The sequence below is a fragment of the Dunckerocampus dactyliophorus genome, chromosome 19, assembly GCF_027744805.1.
Source record: "Dunckerocampus dactyliophorus isolate RoL2022-P2 chromosome 19, RoL_Ddac_1.1, whole genome shotgun sequence".
Lineage (NCBI taxonomy): Eukaryota > Metazoa > Chordata > Actinopteri > Syngnathiformes > Syngnathidae > Dunckerocampus > Dunckerocampus dactyliophorus.
Genome location: NC_072837.1, coordinates 19328124 through 19348441, shown reverse-complemented (window position 1 = coordinate 19348441; position 20318 = coordinate 19328124). Strand labels below are relative to the sequence as shown.

At 41.7% G+C, this 20318-nt stretch overlaps 2 protein-coding genes across 3 annotated transcripts; one reads left to right on the top strand and one right to left on the bottom strand.

Annotated features, from left to right (window-relative positions):
• Positions 1-1103: 1103 nt before the first annotated feature.
• On the bottom strand, positions 1104-7133 carry LOC129172594 (sterile alpha motif domain-containing protein 15-like). 2 transcript variants are annotated; one of them, XM_054762518.1, is made up of 3 exons: positions 6637-7133; positions 3414-3615; positions 1104-1530 (listed from the first exon to the last, which is right to left on the bottom strand). In XM_054762518.1, exons 1-2 carry the CDS (start codon positions 6721-6723, stop codon positions 3442-3444), a joined length of 261 nt encoding a protein of 86 aa, XP_054618493.1. In that variant the 5' UTR covers positions 6724-7133; the 3' UTR covers positions 1104-1530; positions 3414-3441. The 2 variants fall into 2 exon arrangements, with proteins under 2 accessions (XP_054618493.1, XP_054618491.1); XM_054762516.1 differs by lacking the exon at positions 1104-1530 and having other exon boundaries at positions 2940-3615.
• LOC129172593 (methylmalonate-semialdehyde dehydrogenase [acylating], mitochondrial-like) lies at positions 7118-20195 on the top strand. The gene is made up of 12 exons (XM_054762515.1): positions 7118-7282; positions 7507-7545; positions 8386-8460; positions 8808-8969; positions 9044-9122; positions 14829-15131; positions 15220-15341; positions 16908-17097; positions 17172-17353; positions 17686-17865; positions 19373-19471; positions 19580-20195. The coding sequence occupies exons 1-12, from the start codon at positions 7247-7249 to the stop codon at positions 19682-19684; spliced, it is 1572 nt and encodes a 523-aa protein (XP_054618490.1). The 5' UTR covers positions 7118-7246; the 3' UTR covers positions 19685-20195.
• Positions 20196-20318: the final 123 nt, after the last annotated feature.

Below are 20318 nucleotides of genomic sequence, written 5' to 3'. Positions count from 1 at the left end.
GCTTGCCATTTTGTTTAGCTAGCTAATAACATGCTAACAAGGAAAGACGTTTTCTGATTTAAGAAAATACAGTCAGAACACAGTAGACTCGTGCAGTGCATTAATAACGCGACGTATGCTAATCAGAGAATGAACGCGAACAGAGGCAAAATTTTAGCAAAAGTTTTGGATGTTTACCAAAAAACCCTAACCGGGGCGGACGCTTGTCTTATTTACTCTCACCGCATCTTGTAACTTATTTATTTATATTGATTGGTAATGGTTTCATTGTATTTGAAGATGCATTACAACGGAATACATCACATCATTCAATTCACACTTCCACATGTCCAAAAGGCGTAGGAAGAAGCAAATTATTGTTAAACATTCATTCCTATTTCATCAATTTTATTCCGTGTTAATCTCATTTTTTTATTTTTTTCCACATTATTTCTTCCTTTTCCTTAACACTGCACATGCTTCTTGACCCTTTTCTCCTTCAGCGCCGTCCTGTCTTCACATTTGACACGTAAATGCCAACATGGAAGCATTGTGAAGCCTGCGGTGAGAAATTAATGATCAGTGGGAGACATGAAGAAATATTTTCATTTCAACAATTAAATATAAACTCTGCTTCTTCCTACTCCTTTTCAGATGTGTTGGCTGTTTGTGAAGAGTTTCTATTTCTAATCAATAGTTTGACCCGTCACAGGTCATGCAGCCGATCAATAAGGACACCCGTTAGGTCGGCTCGTCAATTTATATACTCACTGGCCACTTCATTAGGTACACCACTGGGATTACAGCCGTGCTTGTAGGGGTTGTCAAGCGAGGTAGGAATCTTCATCAATACGCTTTTATGTCTGATAGATGAAGGCAAAATATGAGACATGTTTTTCAAGCGATATCCATTTCATTTGCTGAATGTGTGACCTTTGGACATGAAGAGCGTCCTGTGATGGCAAAATGTGTGTGTGATACTAAGATGTTGATGTTGCAATAGCGGCTGGGGTGGCTTGTCAATGCAAACCAGGTGAAACAGGTCAACCGGAAGTAGCGAGGGTTGTGCTGTATTCATAATCATAAAAAAAAAGAGTACAATGAACAAAATGTACAAAAACCAGTGCAGCAACGGGAATGTAATGTCTTTCAGATGCGATTGTGTTTGGACAAATCTTGTAAAACATTTGGGAGTTATTGGAATTTGGTGTGATGCATACAAACTGGAAGGAACCACTTTAGTTATCCTCCACAGATGGAAAGCACCGCCCAAACAGTCCTATGAAAGCTGAACCTATGATACCTAAACGTATCAAAACAGTCATTCCATTTCCTTCCACTTATCTGGGTCCTTGAGGTGGGGGCAGCAGACTCAGTAGGGAAGTCCAGACTTCCCGCTCCAAGGCCACCTCTTCCACCGGGAGGCCCCCTAGGCGTTCCCAGGCCAGCTGTGAGACATAATCCCTCCAGTGTGTCATAAGTCCGGCTTGGCATGCCCGGGACACCTCACCAGGGAGGCATCCGGGAGGCATTCCGGCAGTCGTATGAAACCTAAACGTATGAAAATGAAAGCTAAACTTATGAAAACAGTCGTCGTATGAAACCGAAGTATAGGAAGAGTTGTGTGAAAGTAAAAGATGCACAACAGCAGCAGAGTTGGAACACCCAAGCTACTTCCTCATAACGGCCACTCATCTTCAGGAACCAGAGACCGCACCCCTTATCCGGCACGGGGGCTTCCACCCTCCAGGAACCTGGTGATTGGCATCAGGCAAAGGGTGGGTGCCACACACGGGAGACAACAAACAACTGCGATTGGTGCAACTCATCGCCAACGCGTAGCACACGGGAGGCAATGAGCGGCTGTGACCAGCTACACCGTTCACATCCAGAAATGGACAAGTGTCCCATGGTTTTGATTAGCCGTCAGATGTGGAGGGAATTTGGGGGTATCAAAGTAGTTCAGAGTAGGAAAAGCGGCCGGTGTTGATCGAGTCCTCTTGCTAGTACCGGATCTTGCTAGTATTGCAGATAACCTTCCATAAATGTCCGTGTAAATTCATGAAAACTTGTAAACGAGTTCCCATGCCGCTGCTTTTTTCTTTATATCTCTACATTCTTTTTTTAGAAATCAGCTCCGGGAAATCTGAAACGGGAAGTATTGTTTTACCTCCATGTTTACGTGCAAGAGAGTACTGATTGGCATCCTTTCCACTCATTGGTCGATCAATAAACCTCCCGCTGATTGGTCGACTGCGATGAAAAGGTGAACATTTTCAACTTTCTGGGATCACGTTGCAAGCCAGCGTGTGCACGAGCACAAACTTTGCACATCGCTTGGCCGAACGGTGACTCGCGATAATGGCCCTATCATGCCGGTTCCATTGCAAATGAATGGAGTGGAGGCTGTGCCGCCCATTGCTTTGTTGCGATTAGCACACGTTTTGCCCCATGGTTTTTCCAGTTTAACTAGGTTGGCTAGTGGCAGGTTTGCCGCCCCGGCCCCAGAGGTTACTCACTATAAGGTTCTTTTTTTCTTACACTTGACTTTTACAGTTTAGAAACATCCCTGTACCCATTTTGACCTTGGATAAGGTATAAGCAGCTATCAGTGCAGCTACATTGTCCCCTTAAGGGTACAGTGGCCTGCCACTGGGATGGTGTTCTGTTTTTGTGCCCTTGACACTTGACTTTTCACGTCTTTGGACCATACTGGCCCTGAAAAGGTACAAAGAGTCCAATAATTAGCGTTATGTGCTGTGGAGGTCTGGACCCCAGATGCAGAGTCATGAGGCTGAAAAACAGTTTTAGTCTCTTTAATGGGAGTCCCACCAAGTCGAACAAAGCCAACAAAGGAAGGAGCAAAACAAAAGGCGATGGTGCACACCAGCTTAACTGACAACAGACGCCACGATAAAGCCTACTGTTGTAAAACAAGGAAAAGCAGAGGGCCAGGCTGGTTGGCAAGGAAACAATGAGGGTGGGGACGCTACTAGAAGATGCAAGCAATTACATGTCCAAAAATGAGAAGAAATCTAAGCGAGAGCGTCCTGGGAGCATGGAAAAAAGAACAGGCGTCTCCCAGCTGCAAACAATTGGTTTTAAGTTGTCCCATCTCCAGCCGGAGCTGGCTCATGTGGAAGGTAACAAATGAGCCTTTTAATGTAATAGCTTACAGAAATGGGACGGTACGGCTAACAAACACAGCTGCATGATATTTAAGCGGGTGTTTATTGAGATGAATATTACATGGATTTGATGAGACAGCATATTCTAATAAATGTATTTTGTACCAGCCTCAATTACTGCACGCCAGCACTCAGCAGGTGGGAAGTGTGAATGTCAGGGCCCGCATGCAAGTGAGTCACCAAGACAGTTGGCGGGATGAAAATTGCATTGACACATCCCGCTTTCCACCACTTTGTCACACTCACACTCTCACGCACGCTGGGTTTCGTCTCGTCAGTGGCAGATGTCATCCAGGAGCTGCTGATAGGTGAGCTGGTCCGACTTGACACCTGTGCGGCTCTTCATCTCCAGGAAGAGGCCCATGTTATCCCGCGGCGGGTCGGCGATGCTGCGACTCCACAGGGCTTCTGTGATGCCCAGCAGCTCGCGCACACGAGCGGAGATGGCCTGTAGAGGGGAGGGTGGGGGGAAGGGGGAGTCCTGTGTGAGTCCTTTGATAGAGCTCACGCTGTATCTTTACTTTTGTTCAGTCGTGCCGAGAGTTGCGGCAATCTCGACATTTGAGATAAGGGTTTAGGGGAAGATGAAGTGTGCGTACGCCTGCTTCACCTTGATGTTTCCACAGCGAACTCATTTAGTTGTCATCTCAGAGAACGATAAAGGCGAAAAAAACCCCAACACAAATAGGACGTATGGGATGCTCCTTCCCTCCTTCTCACGGGATTATTTCTGGATGCCTCACTCTTCAATGTAAGCACTAGTTCTGTTTGAGATATATAATTGAGTTGGCACCAGCATCGCTCTTTGATTCGGCGCCTCCTCTACCTACACGCTGCCCACTCGAGTGCCGTCATCCATTTGAATGTAGCGCGCTGGACACTTCATTAGGCACACTTGCAACCTCCATTCACCTCTCAGCTGTGCCAAGAGAGCGATGCACGTGCTATGTTATACTGCATTTCCTCAAATAGTGACTATCCTCAGCTCTGTTAAACACCGCACCTCGAATAGACGCCATCTTTACTCACAGGAACAAAACAAGCGGCCCAACGGGGCATCTGTAATCACCTAAAAAGTACATGTTTGGTTTTGATGAAAACAATGTCTTAACCTCAGCTCTAATGGATGCCACACCTCAAATAGACGACACCTTTTTACTCACAAGAACAAAACAAGCGGTGCAACTGGCCGTCTGTAATCACCTAAGATCATGTTTGGTTTTGATTAAAACAATGTCAGACGTACTAGTGCATTTTCTTCAAATAGAGACCTCTGCTCTAATGGATGCCGCACCTCAAATAGACGCCACCTTTTTACTCCCAAGAACAAAACAAGTGGTCAAACTTGGTGCCTGTAATTACTTACAAAGATAATAAGGCTCAGTTTTAATCAAAACAATGTCAGAACTGTTACTGTAGTTCCTCAAATAGTGACCTCAGCTCTACTAGGCACCACACCTCAAATAGACGCCACCTTTTTACTCTCAAGAACAAAACAAGTGGCACCACAAGTGCCTGTAATTACTCACAAATATATTGTAATGTTCTGTTTTGATGCAAATATTATTATTAGTGTATTTTCTTCAAATAGTGACCTCAACTCCAATGAATGCCGCACCTCAAATAGATGGCACCCTTTTACACTTAAGAACAAAAAAAGTGGGGCAACTTGGTGTCTATAATTACAAAGATAATAATGCTCAGTTTTAATGAAGACAAGGTCAAAAGTGTTACTGTATTTCCTCAAATAGTGACCTCTGCTGTTTTAGGCACCACACCTCAAACAGACGCCGCCTTTTTACTCTCAAGAATTAAACAAGTGGCACCACTTGGTGTCTGTGATCAAAAGATAATAATGTTCACTTTTGATGAAAACAATGTTAGAAGTAGTAGTGTTCCCTCAAATAGTGACCTCAGCTCTATTAGAAGTCACACCTCAAATAGATGCCACTTTTTACTCTCAAGAACAAAAGTGGTGCAACTAGATGTTTAGAATTACTAATGAAGAGGATAATGTTCAGTTTTGATGAAAACAATGTCAGAAGTGTTACGGTATTTCCTCAAATAGTGACCTCAGCTCTATGAGACGCCACATCAAATAGATGCCACCTTTATGCTCTCAAGAACAAAACAAGTGGTGCAAGGTGTCTGTCTTACAAAGACAATAATGTTCACTTTATGATGGAAACAATGTCAGACGTATTAGTGTATTTTGTGGCCTCAGCTGTAATGGAGGCCGCACCGCAAATAGACACCACTTTTCTACTCTCAAGAATAAAACAAGTGGTGTTTGGAATTTCTTGCAAAGATAGGTTTTGATGAAAAAAATGTCAGAAGTGTTGTTGTATTCTTTCAAATACAGCAGTGACCTCAGCTCTATTAGATGCCACACCTCAGATAGATGCCACCTTTTTACTCTCAAGAACAAAGCAAAAGGGGGAAGGTGTCTAAAAACAGACAATAATGTTCACTTTTGATGAAAACAATTTCAGAAGTATACTGTATTTTCTTCAAATAGTGACCTCAGCTCTAATGGAGGCCGCACCTCACATACTCTCAAGAACAAAGCAAGTGGCGCAGCTAGGTGTCGGTAATTACTTATGAATATAGTAATTTTTTGTTTCCATTAAAATGTCAAAGGTATTACTGTATTTTTTTTAAATAGCTTGAATAGAGGCCGCACCTCAAATAGACTACTTTTTTTTTTTTTACAAGCGGTGCCACTTGGCATCTGTTAATGTGATACCGCCATGTATCATGTAGACATTTTTAACATGACAATCAGTGCCTTCAAAGCACAGAGCATCTGTAAAGCTGGAATGTACTGTATATTACATACTTATTTGTGGAAAATTTGCAAAAATATGATCAAGTAATGCGTACACCAAATAGACGGCTGTCACTTTCTGCGGTTGACTAAACAAGGGCCACTGTATGAGGACACATGTTTATTCATGTGGTTGTAGTTGGTGGTGTCAAACTTTTGGTAACCTTGTTTAGATCCATGAGCGATGCAGTTCATCAAAATGTTATCCATTGTGTAGGTGTAACCTAATTATGTGTGTGAGTCATCTGCTTTAATGTGTGCATTGTCAACTGTTCATTCAAATGAAGGCACAGCTAAAGAACAAGTGTTGGAAAAGCAGATGGCCACACTTGGTAATGCGCCACACAGCTTCTTTAAAACTTCTTTCATCTTAGATTTGGAACGGTGATCGTTTCTGAACAAAGGAGACTCAAACTGAGCGCATCCTTCTGTTTTTGTTTTTGTTTTACTACCTGCATGTCTTTAAAATCTGTGATTCCAAGTCTTGGCATGTGGACACAATCCACAAAAATCAGCTTCCTGCCGGTGACGCAGTTCTCAACGAAACATGGCTGCCATAAAACATAATTTCAATTACCATAGTCGTGATCATATTTGTACTGTATTGTTTGTCTCTGCATAACTATTACAATGTAAACCTACTTTATACTGTGGAAATCCTATAGACTCAATCCATCTTGCAACCTCCTCAGAAGTCCATTTCAGGAAGTCCATGTTTCCTGTATCCATGTTGCCATGGAAACTGGCACTTGGCCGCTCAATGTTCCTCCGTGCTTCTTTCAGTGATAAAAAAAAAAACAGTTTTAGTGGTAAAAATAGATTTTCAAAAATCCCCACTGGACTAGTTTGACGTTGCTGTACGACCTCGCAACATTTTTTGACGCGTTCATTTAGGAAAGGTTTGAACTAGAGAAGTTCTGCTCGCGTCTGTGACAACAACCAATGAGCTGCTTGGAACACAGGGCGGCTGCTGAATACCGTTTGTGATTGGCCTTTACGTTGGCTGCCCCGCCTTCAAAGGAGAGACTAGACCAATGTCGCGCTTGACAGGTTTTACTGATTAAAAAATCACGTGGAGCTACGCTTGCCTCTAACTTTTGAGCGCTCTAAGGTTTATAGATCGCAGCCTCAAAGCCCCGCCCACCCGTCCCTAGTATTTCTGCCAGCGGAAGTTCGTACAGGTTTCTACGGTCTCTGGTGAGTCGGTTCAAGGGCTCCGGGGCTAACAAAAAAGACACCTGACTTTAACACAATGGCAGCAATACTCCGGTCCGTCCTGAACAACAAGGTAACGCAGACACTGGAGCGTTAAAATTGTTACAATTCTGGGCTAGGCGGTTGACGCTAGCGACCGACGTGGCTAGCTTAGCTTGGCATGCGCTGCTGGTACTTTGCTAATACTTGTGTAACACTAGTTAGGTCGCTTAAATCCGGGTTTATTTACAATGCATAATCTAACGCCAACTGTGGTGGCCGCCGTGTAAAGTAAAATTTATGTTTGATTCCTTGCAGAACCCGCTGCAGCTGAGCCGTATGTGTTACTCCTCTGTGGTAAGAGCGCTCACTGTGCAGCTTTTGTAAGTCATACACGTGAACGTCACACTGGACGTCAACGTGAGAGGCCATCACGTCACGTTACATGTTGCTACACTTCAATAACGCACTTTTCCCACAACATGAGAAATATCGTGACATATTAAGATTTATTTTATGGAGTGAGCTTGGTTGAAACCAATGTGTCGTTCCTGTCTTGGAAACTGCAGTCAAATGTTTATTTTCTGAGCTACTTGTTTAGGGTTACTTGTACTTGATCCCTATAGTCAATCACAAGACACAGACATTTATTTAAGTCATATTGTGTGCATTATATATACACCATACACACCTATGGACAATTTAGTGTCTCTGATAAACTTAAAATGCTTGTGTTTTTTTGGGTCGTAGGTGGAAGAGTACTTGGAGAAAATCCAGGCATGCACACATGCTTGAGGAGAACATGCAAACTCCACGCAGCGATGCGACAAATAATGTTGCACTTTTCTTATCCAAACCAAAAAAGCTGTTTTACCTGTCCATACAGAAACAGTGCAACTGGAGTTTTTCCAAAGCTCCATTTTTAAAAACAAAAATGTATATTTGCATGTGGACAAGAGGTGAAAATGCATAGACAAATACAAGTTTTTAAAATATCTACTTGCGAGGACATGGCCCTCACTTTGAACACATTGCACACAAATTGTGCTTTGACAGCAGTTAGTATGATCCATTTCAACCCACAATGAGAAACCTAATGAATACATTTGTAGCTGTACTATCTTTGTAACTTGTATTTTTACAAGACTGTGTGCATTACATGGTGTGACTGTACATGGTGTGACTGTGACATTGCAGCCCTCCACCAAGCTCTTCATCGACGGCAAGTTTGTGGAGTCCAACAGCTCCGAATGGCTCGACATTCACAACCCCGTGAGTATTTATAGACGCTGTGTGGCCTGTCTGATAATAACCGAGTTTGTTTATGTGTTCCCTAAAAATGAATATTTGAGATCGATTGCCCACGATAAACGATCACAAAAAAAGGCATCTGAGGCTGTGCGAGTTTCATTCTGGCTGTAGTTCAAGCGGTGATGTTTCCAGCAAGGTTATGATAGCTCGTAAAGACAGCCGAATGCAAACAGACACATTTACAACATTGTAAAAGGATAAAAACATGCATTTTGCCATCGACGTGAATGCATTAGAGCACATGTCGTAATCTCAAGTAATGACTGCTCCTCGTCAGCGTGTCTGTCTGTTCTCCGTCTGCCCCTCAGGCCACTAATGAGGTGGTGGGCCGCGTTCCTAAAGCCACCCAGACCGAGATGCTGGCGGCCGTGGATTCCTGTTCCAAAGCCTTCCGGTTCTGGTCCGAGACCTCCATCCTGAGCCGGCAGCAGATCTTCCTGCGCTACCAGCAACTCATCAAGGACAACATTGTAAGACTTATTTCACATCAGTTTACTGCAGGAACTCTACTCTTCTGTTGTTATATATCCTCTACTCTTTTTAGAAAGAGCTGGCCAAGATGATCACGCTGGAGCAAGGCAAGACTCTTGCAGACGCTGAAGGCGACGTATTCAGAGGACTGCGTAAGTGACATTGATTGCTTCTTTTTTTTTAGCCTTACAAAAATAAATATATTGTACATTGAACCAACACTGGATAGAGCAAACAAAAATATACATACAAATACAGTAGCTATAAAGAAGAAAATGGAAATTCTAAAACTAGCTTGAAAAAGAGTTGGAAGAAGACAAACTTATTCACTCCCACCTTCTATTCATACATAAATTATATGGTTGCTATTATAACTTAAATAATAACAAATAAAATGGTGGACTAGATTTTATATAGCACTTTTCAAGGTATCTTAAAGCACTTCACAATGAAGTGAACCCATTATTCATTCACTCCTCAGTCACACACTGGTGGTGGTAATCTACATCTGTAGCACAGCTGCCCTGGGGTAGTCTGACAGAAACGTGGCTGCCAATTCACGCCTACAGCCTCTCCGACCACCACCAAACATTCATTCCCATTCATATGACAGTGTGGGCAGCACTGGCGGCAAGGTGGGTCAGTGTTGCCCAAGGACACAACAACACTGACTGGGGGGAGGGAGCGAGGATCGAACTTCCAACTTCGTTTCTGGGCAACCTGCTCTACCACTTGGTTCAGTTTTATTTGAACATACATGCAGGTTGCAATGGAATACATCTCATCAATCATTTCACAGTTCCACATGTCCAAATGGAGTAGGAAGAAGCAAAGCTTATTTAATCCTACCCCCCCATCCGTTCCACATCTTGTACAGTTCATATTATTCACTTCCTGCATTACATATAATATTATTCCATATAATAACCCATGTAGTAGTAATAAATAAATAATAATAAATAAAACAATCATGACAGAACAATAAATATAATAATCAATATACGGTAATCATAAATAAATAAGATGAAGGCAAGCGTAATAAAGCAAGTTCAAGCCTTCTGCCTTGTGTTTAGCAAACATCAACTGCTTGTATTGTTTATTGAATTTGCTCATCTCTGTACTTTGTTTGAGTTCCTTACTCAATCCATTCCATAATTTAATTGGGCATACTGAAATGCTGTGGGTTTTCACTGTTGTTCTGGCATAGAAGTGTTTTAAGTTTAATTTTCCTCTAAGATCATATTTCTCCTCGCTTATAGAGAAATACTGTATGACGTTTTGGGCAACAAGTTATTAACTTTATGCATTATTTTGGCAGTTTGAAAATGTAGTAAATCAGCAAACTTTAGTATCTGTGATTTTAAAAATAAAGGCTTTGTATCTTCTCTATAGGAATTATCCTCACCCATTTTTTTTTGCAGTACATTGAGTGAGTGAAGATTGCTTTTATAATGATTGCCCCATATCTCCACACAATAAGTTAGATATGGTCATACCAAAGAACAGTAAAGAGTGTGGACTGATTTTTGATCAAAACAAATTTTGCTTTATTCAATATTGAAGTATTTCTCGCCACCTTTTGTTGTATATTTTTGTCCCACACGTGGTGCAGCAAGTGATTGTGTCAAAGCGCTAGCTTCTGGGCTCTGTTGGTCAAGGGCTGGGTTGCATTGTGGAAGGTTTTTTACAGCTTTCAGCGCGGCATTACGGAAGTGAGGCTCACTCTCGCTCGCCTGCTCGGCAGATTCTTCACATTTTGTTGATGGCTTGTATTTAATTGCCGAAAAATGTATGACGCAAGAAACACTTATATGCACACCCTTACTCCCTTACAGGGAGCGTCAATAGAAGCGCTCTGTAATTAAGGGTGCAGACAAGTTCGAACATTTGCGTAGGTTCATCTGACAAATCTTGTCAAATGTACACTGCGCCCACAATTCGTAGGCAATTTTCATTATTGAAGATTAGTTTTATTACTGAAGAATAACAGTGCTCTTGGTCAATCCAAAATGTTAATAAACCTCAAACTTGAATATTTAAGGAGCCCTTACCAGTACCCCACCTCCACCTTGCTGCCATCTGAGTTGGAGTGGAGCTCTCTGCCCGTTGCTGATGCATCCATCTGGTCCATCAAGAGTCACTCATCTCATCAGCCTATAAAACTTTGGAAAAATGTGTCTGCAGATATTTCTCAGCCAAGTCGTAGCCCTTCAGCTTGTGTGTCTTGTTCAGTGGTGGTGGGGTTTCAGCCTTTCTTACCTTGGCCATGTCTCTTGAGCGCTGAACACCATCTACCGTACTTCTGGACACTCCAGGTAGATTACAGGTCTGGAATATGACGGCACCAGAGGATTGATTTTTCTGAAATATTTGGCGGTTCATTTGCATGTTTTTCTCTCCACACGTTTATTGCAACCCTTTTGTCCACTTGCAACAAAACATTTAATGGTGCTGTGGTCACGTCCTGATGTCTTGGCAATTTCAAGAGTGCTGCATCCCTGTGAAAGATGTTTTACAGTTCTTGACTTTTCAGAGTCCGTTAAGTCTCTTCTGGACCATTTTGCCAGAGGAAAAGAAGCTGCCTAATAATTGTGCACACCTCGTAAAAGTCGTTGATCTCCTCAGGCCACACCCTCCCTCAGTACACACATGCACATGACCTTGTATGCTTAAACCCAATAGGCATTCAAGTTTATTCAGCTTGGGCTTGGAAACACAAATGACGACCTGGTCAAAACACTGCCTTGCCTAATAATTGTGCACAGTATGGAATTACTGCAGCTTCTGTTTGGACATCAACAAGTCGCAAGCAGCTGTTTAACTCCTGGGGAAAAAACAGCCACACGTCACAAATGGCAATATATTGAGGCTGGCAAAATCAATTTTCATTTATTGTGTGATTGATTAATTGATTTTTCCAAACAAGAAATCTTGCCACATTTGCCACATTTGCAAAAAAAAAAAAACACAGAATTTCAATGTGTGCCCTCATGGAAACTCTAATGAAGCCGCTTTAATTTCAACACATTTGAAGGAAGTCCGTGGTGGAAAAAGCACAATCACAACAGCTAGGATTAATACAGAAGTAGTTACTTTTAAATGTGTCATACTAGTAAAGAAATAATAAAACAAAAAATACAGATTACCAGTAGCAGGTGGATTAGACAATTGTTATCCAATCAAATGCAGTCAAATGGTTGACTGAAATGTATGGAAAAATACAAGTGACTTTTTAAAGAATCTCCCACAGTAACACTTTTCTTCACTACCTCGTGAAAATCCAGCCAGGTTATTTATTATTTTTCTGGATTGATGCCTTTCCAGTAAAGACGAGCAAACAGAACAGCGGCGTCTCCAGCGTGGTCCCAGGGAGGTTTTTATGTGCGTCTTTGGGATTGATCGCTGCTGGCCAGCAGCTAGTTAATGGGCCGCGATAAAAACACAATTTCACCCTCGCTCTGTGTTTCTGATGACAAGAACAGAAAGCCTGCTGGTGACGCCAGCTATATCGTGTGCTTGTCTGCTGTGGGGCACCACTGGCTATAGTCTGGGTGGGGTGACTCGGCAACTTACGAGTCAAATTCAAGGAAATCCAAAATACTTTCATTTATATGATGTTTTTATACATGTTGTGTGTTAAAGATGATCAAATCAGTCCATTGTAGGCCAATATATGCTAAGCCAAAGGTGTCCAACTCTTTTTCACTGTGGGCCACGTCACAGTTCTAGTTACCCTCAGAGGGTCACCTGTAACTATGAAAGCATATTCATGTATCATAGTCTCATAATATTATGCCACATTTGATCATCATTTTCATTTCATGTTGTTTTACCAACAAACTTGCATTGAAAGAAGTCAAAGTGCCAATCACAAATTTCAGTATATTATAATAATAATAATAATAATAATAATAAATACTAATTATAATAAAAAATAAATAATGATGATGATAATTATTGTATTAATTATTCTTCAATAAATACTAAAAAAGTAATATTTGGGTTCTGGCAACATAACAATTATATAAAAAAATAACTTAAGTTTTAAAAATAATAAAGTAATAAAAGTTTTAAAAATAATAAAGTAATAAAGTAAAATATATGCAAATATTATGAAAAATAATAATATAAAATAAGTGGGGTTTTTTTATATTGTTTAATAAAATGGCCACCAGGATGCACTTTGGACACTACTGACTTATTGGATCAAACTTTTAATAATAAACAGCGCAGTTTAATTATTATTAATAATGTTTAATAACAGCGCCACCCTGCGGTGTATTTGCCGATATAAATGATAGCACAGGAAGCACAGTAGGGTTGCTTGTTTTCACCCTTTTAGTGTACAGCGGGTCAGGAGTAGAAGAGTTGCATCATGGGTCTCCTAGGTTTTTCACAGGCCCATGCATGCTGTTTCTAATAAGGGTGTCACAAGATCTCACAAGATTAAAACTTTACAAGATTTATCGTTGAGGAAAATGTGTCTCGTGGGCACTGGGGCCTTGGATGATAATAAATTAATGAATCACACAATACATGAAAATGATGTGGATAATCAATATATTTCCATGTGCATGCTTGTCTGTTTTCCTCGTCTCTCGCACCAAACAGCCAGGAAGAGGATTCACTCTGTGCATTGCCTTCAGCGCCTTGGCACGTTTGTTCCATAGAACAACAGCATGTACGGAGTGAGCCGTTTTGTCAGTCATGCAGTCTTTTTGTCTCGGTGGGTGGAGGCGGGGCCGCTAGCATACACAGAGGGTGCAATGTAGTGGAAATGATATTAGTAGATTCCAATATATTGTCATTTTTTTAATTGTGCTTTTCTTAAAAGTAATGTTAAAATCTAGTCTTGTCTTGTTCTCAAAGACCCAATCTTGTGCATCATCTTGTCTTGTGACACCCCAATCTTGTGTATCATCTCGTCTTGTGACACCCCAATCTTGTGTATCATCTCGTCTTGTGACACCCCAATCTTGTGCATCATCTTGTCTTGTGACACCCCAATCTTGTGCATCATCTCATCTTGTGACACCCCAATCTTGTGCATCATCTTGTCTTGTGACACCCCTAGTTTCTAATATTTTTATACACTTTTGTGTAGATAACTAAGGTAACCAAAATAGTATAAACTACAAACCACAATAGCAAGCACCTGTTGAATGACTACCACTGAGAAAAAGAGTGTTATGTTTGTAAAAGCAGGATTTTGTCATTTGATGAAGCAAGTCAACCTGCAAATGTGATTGATTTTTTTTTTGTTTATTTCAATCCAAAATGGGATGAGTTGTCTATTTTGCCTGTATTGCTGTGCCAAGTTCCAAATGACATTCCAATTAAGATGGCAGAGGGTGTTAAATGTATTTAGCGCCAGCGTTCCTTCCCGTGTAGCACTTTGGCAACAATTATGCCCCTCCCTTACGCTCCTCCACTGTGGCGGCGGCGTCAGCGCGCCAATCCTGTCGAGGAATGAAGTGCAGCGGCGTCCGTTGCAAATAACAGCACATCAATCCGTGTTATTAGTGCCAGATGCTGCGCCAAAGTGTGGCTTTGTTCAGCTCGCGGCGGTCAAATAACGGTTATCAGCAGCCAGACAGGCGAGGCGCACAGGTGTGCTGCCAGCGCGGGGATTTACTGGCGCACAGTCGCCACCGCCGTCAACTTTTCACAAGTTGCTGAAAGGGAATCGACAGCTCACATGCTCGCTGCTGCACCGAGAGAGCAGAATGCATTGTTATGCAAACATCTTGCATACACAATGTGCATCAGGCAGGCAGGTTGTATTATTGAACTACTACTCGTGCTCTTTGTTCGGCTTTTTTAAAAATGTATTTAATTACTGTCCCCGCCCCCCGCAGAGGTGGTGGAGCACGCCTGCAGCATCACGTCACTCATGCTGGGCGAGACGCTGCCGTCCATCACCAAGGACATGGACACGTACACCTACCGGCTGCCCATCGGTGTGTGCGCCGGCATCGCCCCCTTCAACTTCCCGGCCATGATCCCGCTGTGGATGTTCCCCATCGGCATGGTGTGCGGCAACACCTACCTGATGAAGCCCTCGGAGCGTGTGCCTGGATGCACCATGCTGCTGGCCAAAATGCTGCAGGATGCTGGGGCGCCCGACGGCACGCTCAACATCATCCACGGGCAGCACGCTGGCACGTCCGCAATCTTCCAGCTAACATCTTCCTGGAAAAACATCAAAAGTTTGAGTGTTTTTTAATTTATCTCTTTATTTGTACATAGCGGTGAACTTCATCTGCGACCACCCTGCCATCAAAGCCATCAGCTTTGTGGGCTCCAACCAGGCAGGAGAGTACATCTACGAGAGGGGCTCCAAGAACGGCAAGAGGGTGCAGTCCAACATGGTAATACAATGCCCAAATATCACTCTACCACCATTTTACACAATACACTTGGTTACTCTGCCATGGTGGTTTTCTCTGCAATGGCTTTTAAAGATATTAATCTCTGTAAAAAAAAAAATTAAAATAAATTAAAAGTTTTTGTAATATTATGATTTTATTCCCATAAGTTTTTGACTTTTTTCCCTATATTATTACGTTTTATTAACCTAATTTTGCAAAAATTACATTTAAGATTGTTTGTTTCTCATAATATGACTTTTTTTTTTTTTTTAAAAAGCATATTTTCTTTAATATTTTAGTGGTATTCTACTAAAATAGTTTTATTTTTTGTCATAATATTATGAGTTTAATCTTATAAAATTGCGACTTTTTTCCTCGTTAGAATACAACTTTTTTGTCAGTATTTCTGTTTTTTTTTTCTCCACAACTACTTCCACTTTGTTCTTGTAAATTTCCCTCTCGTATTTATGACTATTTTCAGATTTTAACTTTATTCTCATAACATTTGAACTTTTTCCGCAACTTAATTTTCCAAAAAGTAAAACTTTATTTGTTGTTTTGCTTGTTTCTCCTATTTTGACTTTTAAAAGAAAACTTCTTTTGTCTTTAATATTTCAACTTTATGCAACTGAAATGTTATTTTTCCTCATAAAATTACAACATTTTCTCGTGAGATTCCAACTTTTTTCTCTTAATGTTTTGACTTTATTCTTGTCAAATTTCTGTTGATTTTTCCAGTTTTGCTATTTTATTTTTTGGTTTTCTTGTTAAATTATATGCCGCGGGCCAATAGAGAAGAAAAAAACACAAAAAAAACAGCTGTGGGCCGCAAATGGCCCGAGCCCTGATTTTAGACACCCCTGCTGTACATCCTATAATTTGATATCATAATGAGGATAAATTTTAGTTTAATTATATTAATTTAGACATAATTATTCATGGTTGCATTAATTATACAGTGTAGTATATATTTTGTCTATGATATAATACAATATAACACTTGGTTTAGTTTATTTGAACATGAAGGTTCCAATGGAATACATGTCATGAATCATTCTTTGACAGATACACGTGTCCAAAAGGAGTAGGAAGAAGCAAAGCTTATTTAATCCTACCCCCATCTATTCCACATCTATTACAACACTTGTTATTCACTTCCTGCGTTCCATGTCATGTTTTCTATGGTAATCAGGATAATAGATAATAGATGACAGTAAGACCAAAAAAAAAAAAGAATATATAAGTTAAAAATGAATAAAGAAAGAATTTTTTTCTTTTTTTTTTTTTTTCTTTTTTCTTTTCCCTTCCCCCTTTCTTCTCTTTTCTTTTTCTCCTCCCCTTTCCTTAAAAAAACCAAAGCAAAATAAATAAATAAATAAAAAATATACATTTTAATATTTTGTGGCTTTATGGTTGAAATATAGTTTTTAAAACTTGAATGAAAAATAGCAACCAGCCCTTGCACATTCTTGAATTTAATGTTTAAAAAGCCTTGGCGGAGGTCTGTTCTTATGTTTAGCCTTTTATGATCTTGGCAATGTCACATGACTTTATTCTGCATTGCAGGGCGCCAAGAATCACGGCGTGGTGATGCCCGATGCCAACAAAGAGAACACCATCAACCAGTTGGTGGGCGCCGCCTTCGGAGCGGCTGGCCAGCGCTGCATGGCGCTGTCCACCGCCATCTTTGTGGGCGAGTCTCGCGAGTGGCTGCCCGAGCTGGTGGAGCGCTCCAAATCGCTGCGCGTCAACGCAGGTGATTACCGTCACTCGCTGAGAGCCGGGACGGCGGCGCTTCAGCTCAGCAAAACAATGTGTCTTTCTGCGAAGGTGATCAGCCTGGCGCCGACGTGGGACCCCTGATCTCTCCTGAGGCCAAGAACCGGGTGGAGTCTCTGATCCAGAGCGGCGTGAAGGAGGGGGCCAAGCTGCTGCTGGACGGGAGGAACGTCAACGTCAAAGGATATGAAAACGGCAACTTTGTGGGACCCACCATCTTGGGCGGCGTGACGGTAAGCTGAGGGCCAACATGGCCGCTCGTCCAGTCTAATAACTGATGGGCTTTGTGTTGTTTAATGCCGTTTTTACATAGTGGATACAGTGGAACCTGCTTGAGTCAGTGCCGTTTATGGTGACCAACTCGTCTAGCCCTGGTCCACCGTGTTCTTATTACCATAAAGTGCCTGCTTAAGTCGACGCCTACAAACATGGCTGACCGCTTTTTGGGTCCGTTTGTGTTGTAGTATTTTCACCTTCACCATACCAGTTGATTTAACGTCTCAATGCACATTTTGCTGTTTTTTTTTTTTTACAATTCATGCCGTCTCATTCTCTCTTCCTCCAGACAAACATGACTTGCTACAAGGAGGAGATCTTCGGGCCGGTGCTGGTGGTCCTGGAGGCAGACAGTCTCGATGAGGCCATAGCGCTGATCAACAGCAACCCCTACGGAAACGGCACCGCCATCTTCACGTCCAATGGCGCCACGGCGCGCCGATACACACATGAGGTGGACGTGGGCCAGGTGAGACTGTGGCAACACATTTTGTTCTCAGTTTACAATGAAAAGTGCTGCAGTTGTACCTGCCTTGACAATACAATCATACCTCATTTATTGCGGTTAATTGGTTCCAGGCCCAACCGCGAAAAGTGAATTTCCGCAAAGTAGCATTCAATATTAAAAACAGAATCTTTTGGCAGTTCGAGCATAGAGAACATGTTTATGACTTTCTACTGTAAATGAGAGTTTTAACATTATTAGAGCCCTGTGGACATGAAATAACACCCCATAGTCACCTTTACACTCATTATTCTTTATTTATAACACATTGCACAGGGTATGGGATCACTGCAGGGACGTAAGACAGGCAGCGCTAGCATAGCAAGCTACCACGCTAACTAGTTAGCCTCTCCAATTTACTTATTCTCAACTTAAAGGAATTTTGCCCACCATTCACAATCGTTATGTGGGACATGAACACACGTCCTTCCCTTCTCTGTGTATTCTAGAGATATAAAAACAGCTAAAAAGAGGCAGCTAAGAATGCAATGGGACACACCTATTCCGTCTATAAAGCCGTCTGAAAAAACCTCAAACGCTCCATTTCCATAATGTGACCTGCATATTAACCAAGCTACAGCGACGTTGGTGTTGTTAATAATAATAATAATGATAATATTATTATTATTATTGTTAACATTGTTACACCTAAGAACTACCTTAGCGGTGTAGTGACACCTCGCCACACCTACCACATACTGGCCAGCCAGCGACTAGCTTCGCCACACACTAGCGAAAGGTAACGCTCCATATTGGAGCTGCCGCCACTGCTGCTGTGTTTTTGTTTTTGAGGCTCGTGTAGCGTTCCTTTCTATGTTGCTATGTGAAATCAATGCACCCAGGAGGAGGAGGTTCCCACAATACTACAAGTATGACATGTTATGATGAATGTACCTGTTATTACATGATCACAGCATGGATGGAAAACCACTAAACCTTCTTGGAGGTTTTTGGAGGTGTTTTCATAGGCGGAATAGGTGTGTCCCATTACATGCATTCATTATCTGCCTCTGTTTAGCTGTTTTTATATATTTTAGAATGCACGTGTGTTCATGTCTCACATAAGGATTGTGGACGATGGGCAAAATAAATTTTAAAAAAGTGCACTTTTCCTTTAAGAAAGTCTTTCAAACAGAGTGAGGAAGGACAAAGGAGACAAAAACTTGCCCCTTCCACACAGAATGAGAGGAGAAACCCCCCCCCTTCCCAGTCTATCTCAGCCTAGGCATGTGGGCTGGGTTCTGCTGGCTCAGTAGCCAATGTCCATGCAGTGTGAAAGGTCATGTAATCTAATAACATTACTGATGCCTAGTAACCACAATACTACATATAACTTGTCTTTCAGTATTTAGTGACTAATAGGCCATAGTCAACCATGACATAATTTATTCATTTTTTAAATGGCCATACAGTATAGTGAGGGAGCGATATAGCGAGGGTGACGGTAAGGTGTATTTATGTGCTTGTGCAGATTGGCGTGAACGTCCCCATCCCAGTCCCCCTGCCCATGTTTTCTTTCACGGGCTCCCGGGGTTCCTTCAGAGGAGACACCAACTTCTACGGCAAGCAGGTCAGAAAGCTTTTTTTAAAAATTAAAAAAAAAAAAAACATTAAAAAGCTAGTCTGCTGTGTAGTTTTCAACAGAGTAGCTCACAGTGTTGTGTTTTTTTCCGTGTAGGGCATCCAGTTCTACACCCAGATCAAGACCGTCACGTCACAGTGGAAGGCCGAGGACGCCACCCTGACAAGCCCTGCCGTCACCATGCCAACCATGGGACGCTAAGCTTCACACTTTACCATCAGTGACTTTTAACATGCCTTAAAACATGACTCATTTAAGAGGGATGGAGAAAGGTTTTGTGTTTTTTTTTTTTGTTTTGTTTTTTTTTAAACAAAGTTTATTAGTTGCTGAATGTTTAGTCTCCTCCTCCTATGGAGAAAATTGACCCGCTGTTGTCGGTCACCACTGATGTTTTGTGTTTTATTCCCCTCATGTCCTGGGTTTAATCCTTGGAATGATCTTATTTGCTCTCACGTTCCTCTAAGCCTGCAGGGAGCAATCAAAAGATCGGGGATTAAAAAAAGGACGTCTTCCGCCACTCTGTTTGAGGGCTACATTTGACATGCATAATGCTGTGGAGGGGAACACTAGAACTGAAACTATGCACTCATCTGTTGTGCTTTATTCATCCATACTGGCTGCTCTGTCAGACTAGGCTTCCTCTTTGTATTGGATGTGATGGTTAAGATTGTCAAGAGCAATAAACTGCAGTGGTTTGCTTGTCTAACTTGTTTTTCTGTTTGGAAATGGGCATTGATCATTTGGTTTTTAAGTGAGAACAGCTCACATTGGCTGTTTGTAGTTGCACAATATCAGAGCAAGTGAAGGCAACACTCCAGTAGCTGTTGCATGCAGT

What these genes read in the sequence shown, in the direction of transcription:
- LOC129172594 (XM_054762518.1), bottom strand. Translation starts at nt 6,723, where the DNA reads ATGGATACAGGAAACATGGACTTCCTGAAATGGACTTCTGAGGAGGTT. An exon ending in TAGGATTTCCACAGTATAAA is followed by an intron (nt 3,616 to 6,636) that starts GTAGGTTTACAT and finishes TCCCCTCTACAG; the next exon opens with GCCATCTCCGCTCGTGTGCG.
- LOC129172593 (XM_054762515.1), top strand. Translation starts at nt 7,247, where the DNA reads ATGGCAGCAATACTCCGGTCCGTCCTGAACAACAAG. An exon ending in GGCTCGACATTCACAACCCC is followed by an intron (nt 8,461 to 8,807) that starts GTGAGTATTTAT and finishes TCTGCCCCTCAG; the next exon opens with GCCACTAATGAGGTGGTGGG. An exon ending in ATGAGGTGGACGTGGGCCAG is followed by an intron (nt 17,866 to 19,372) that starts GTGAGACTGTGG and finishes GTGCTTGTGCAG; the next exon opens with ATTGGCGTGAACGTCCCCAT.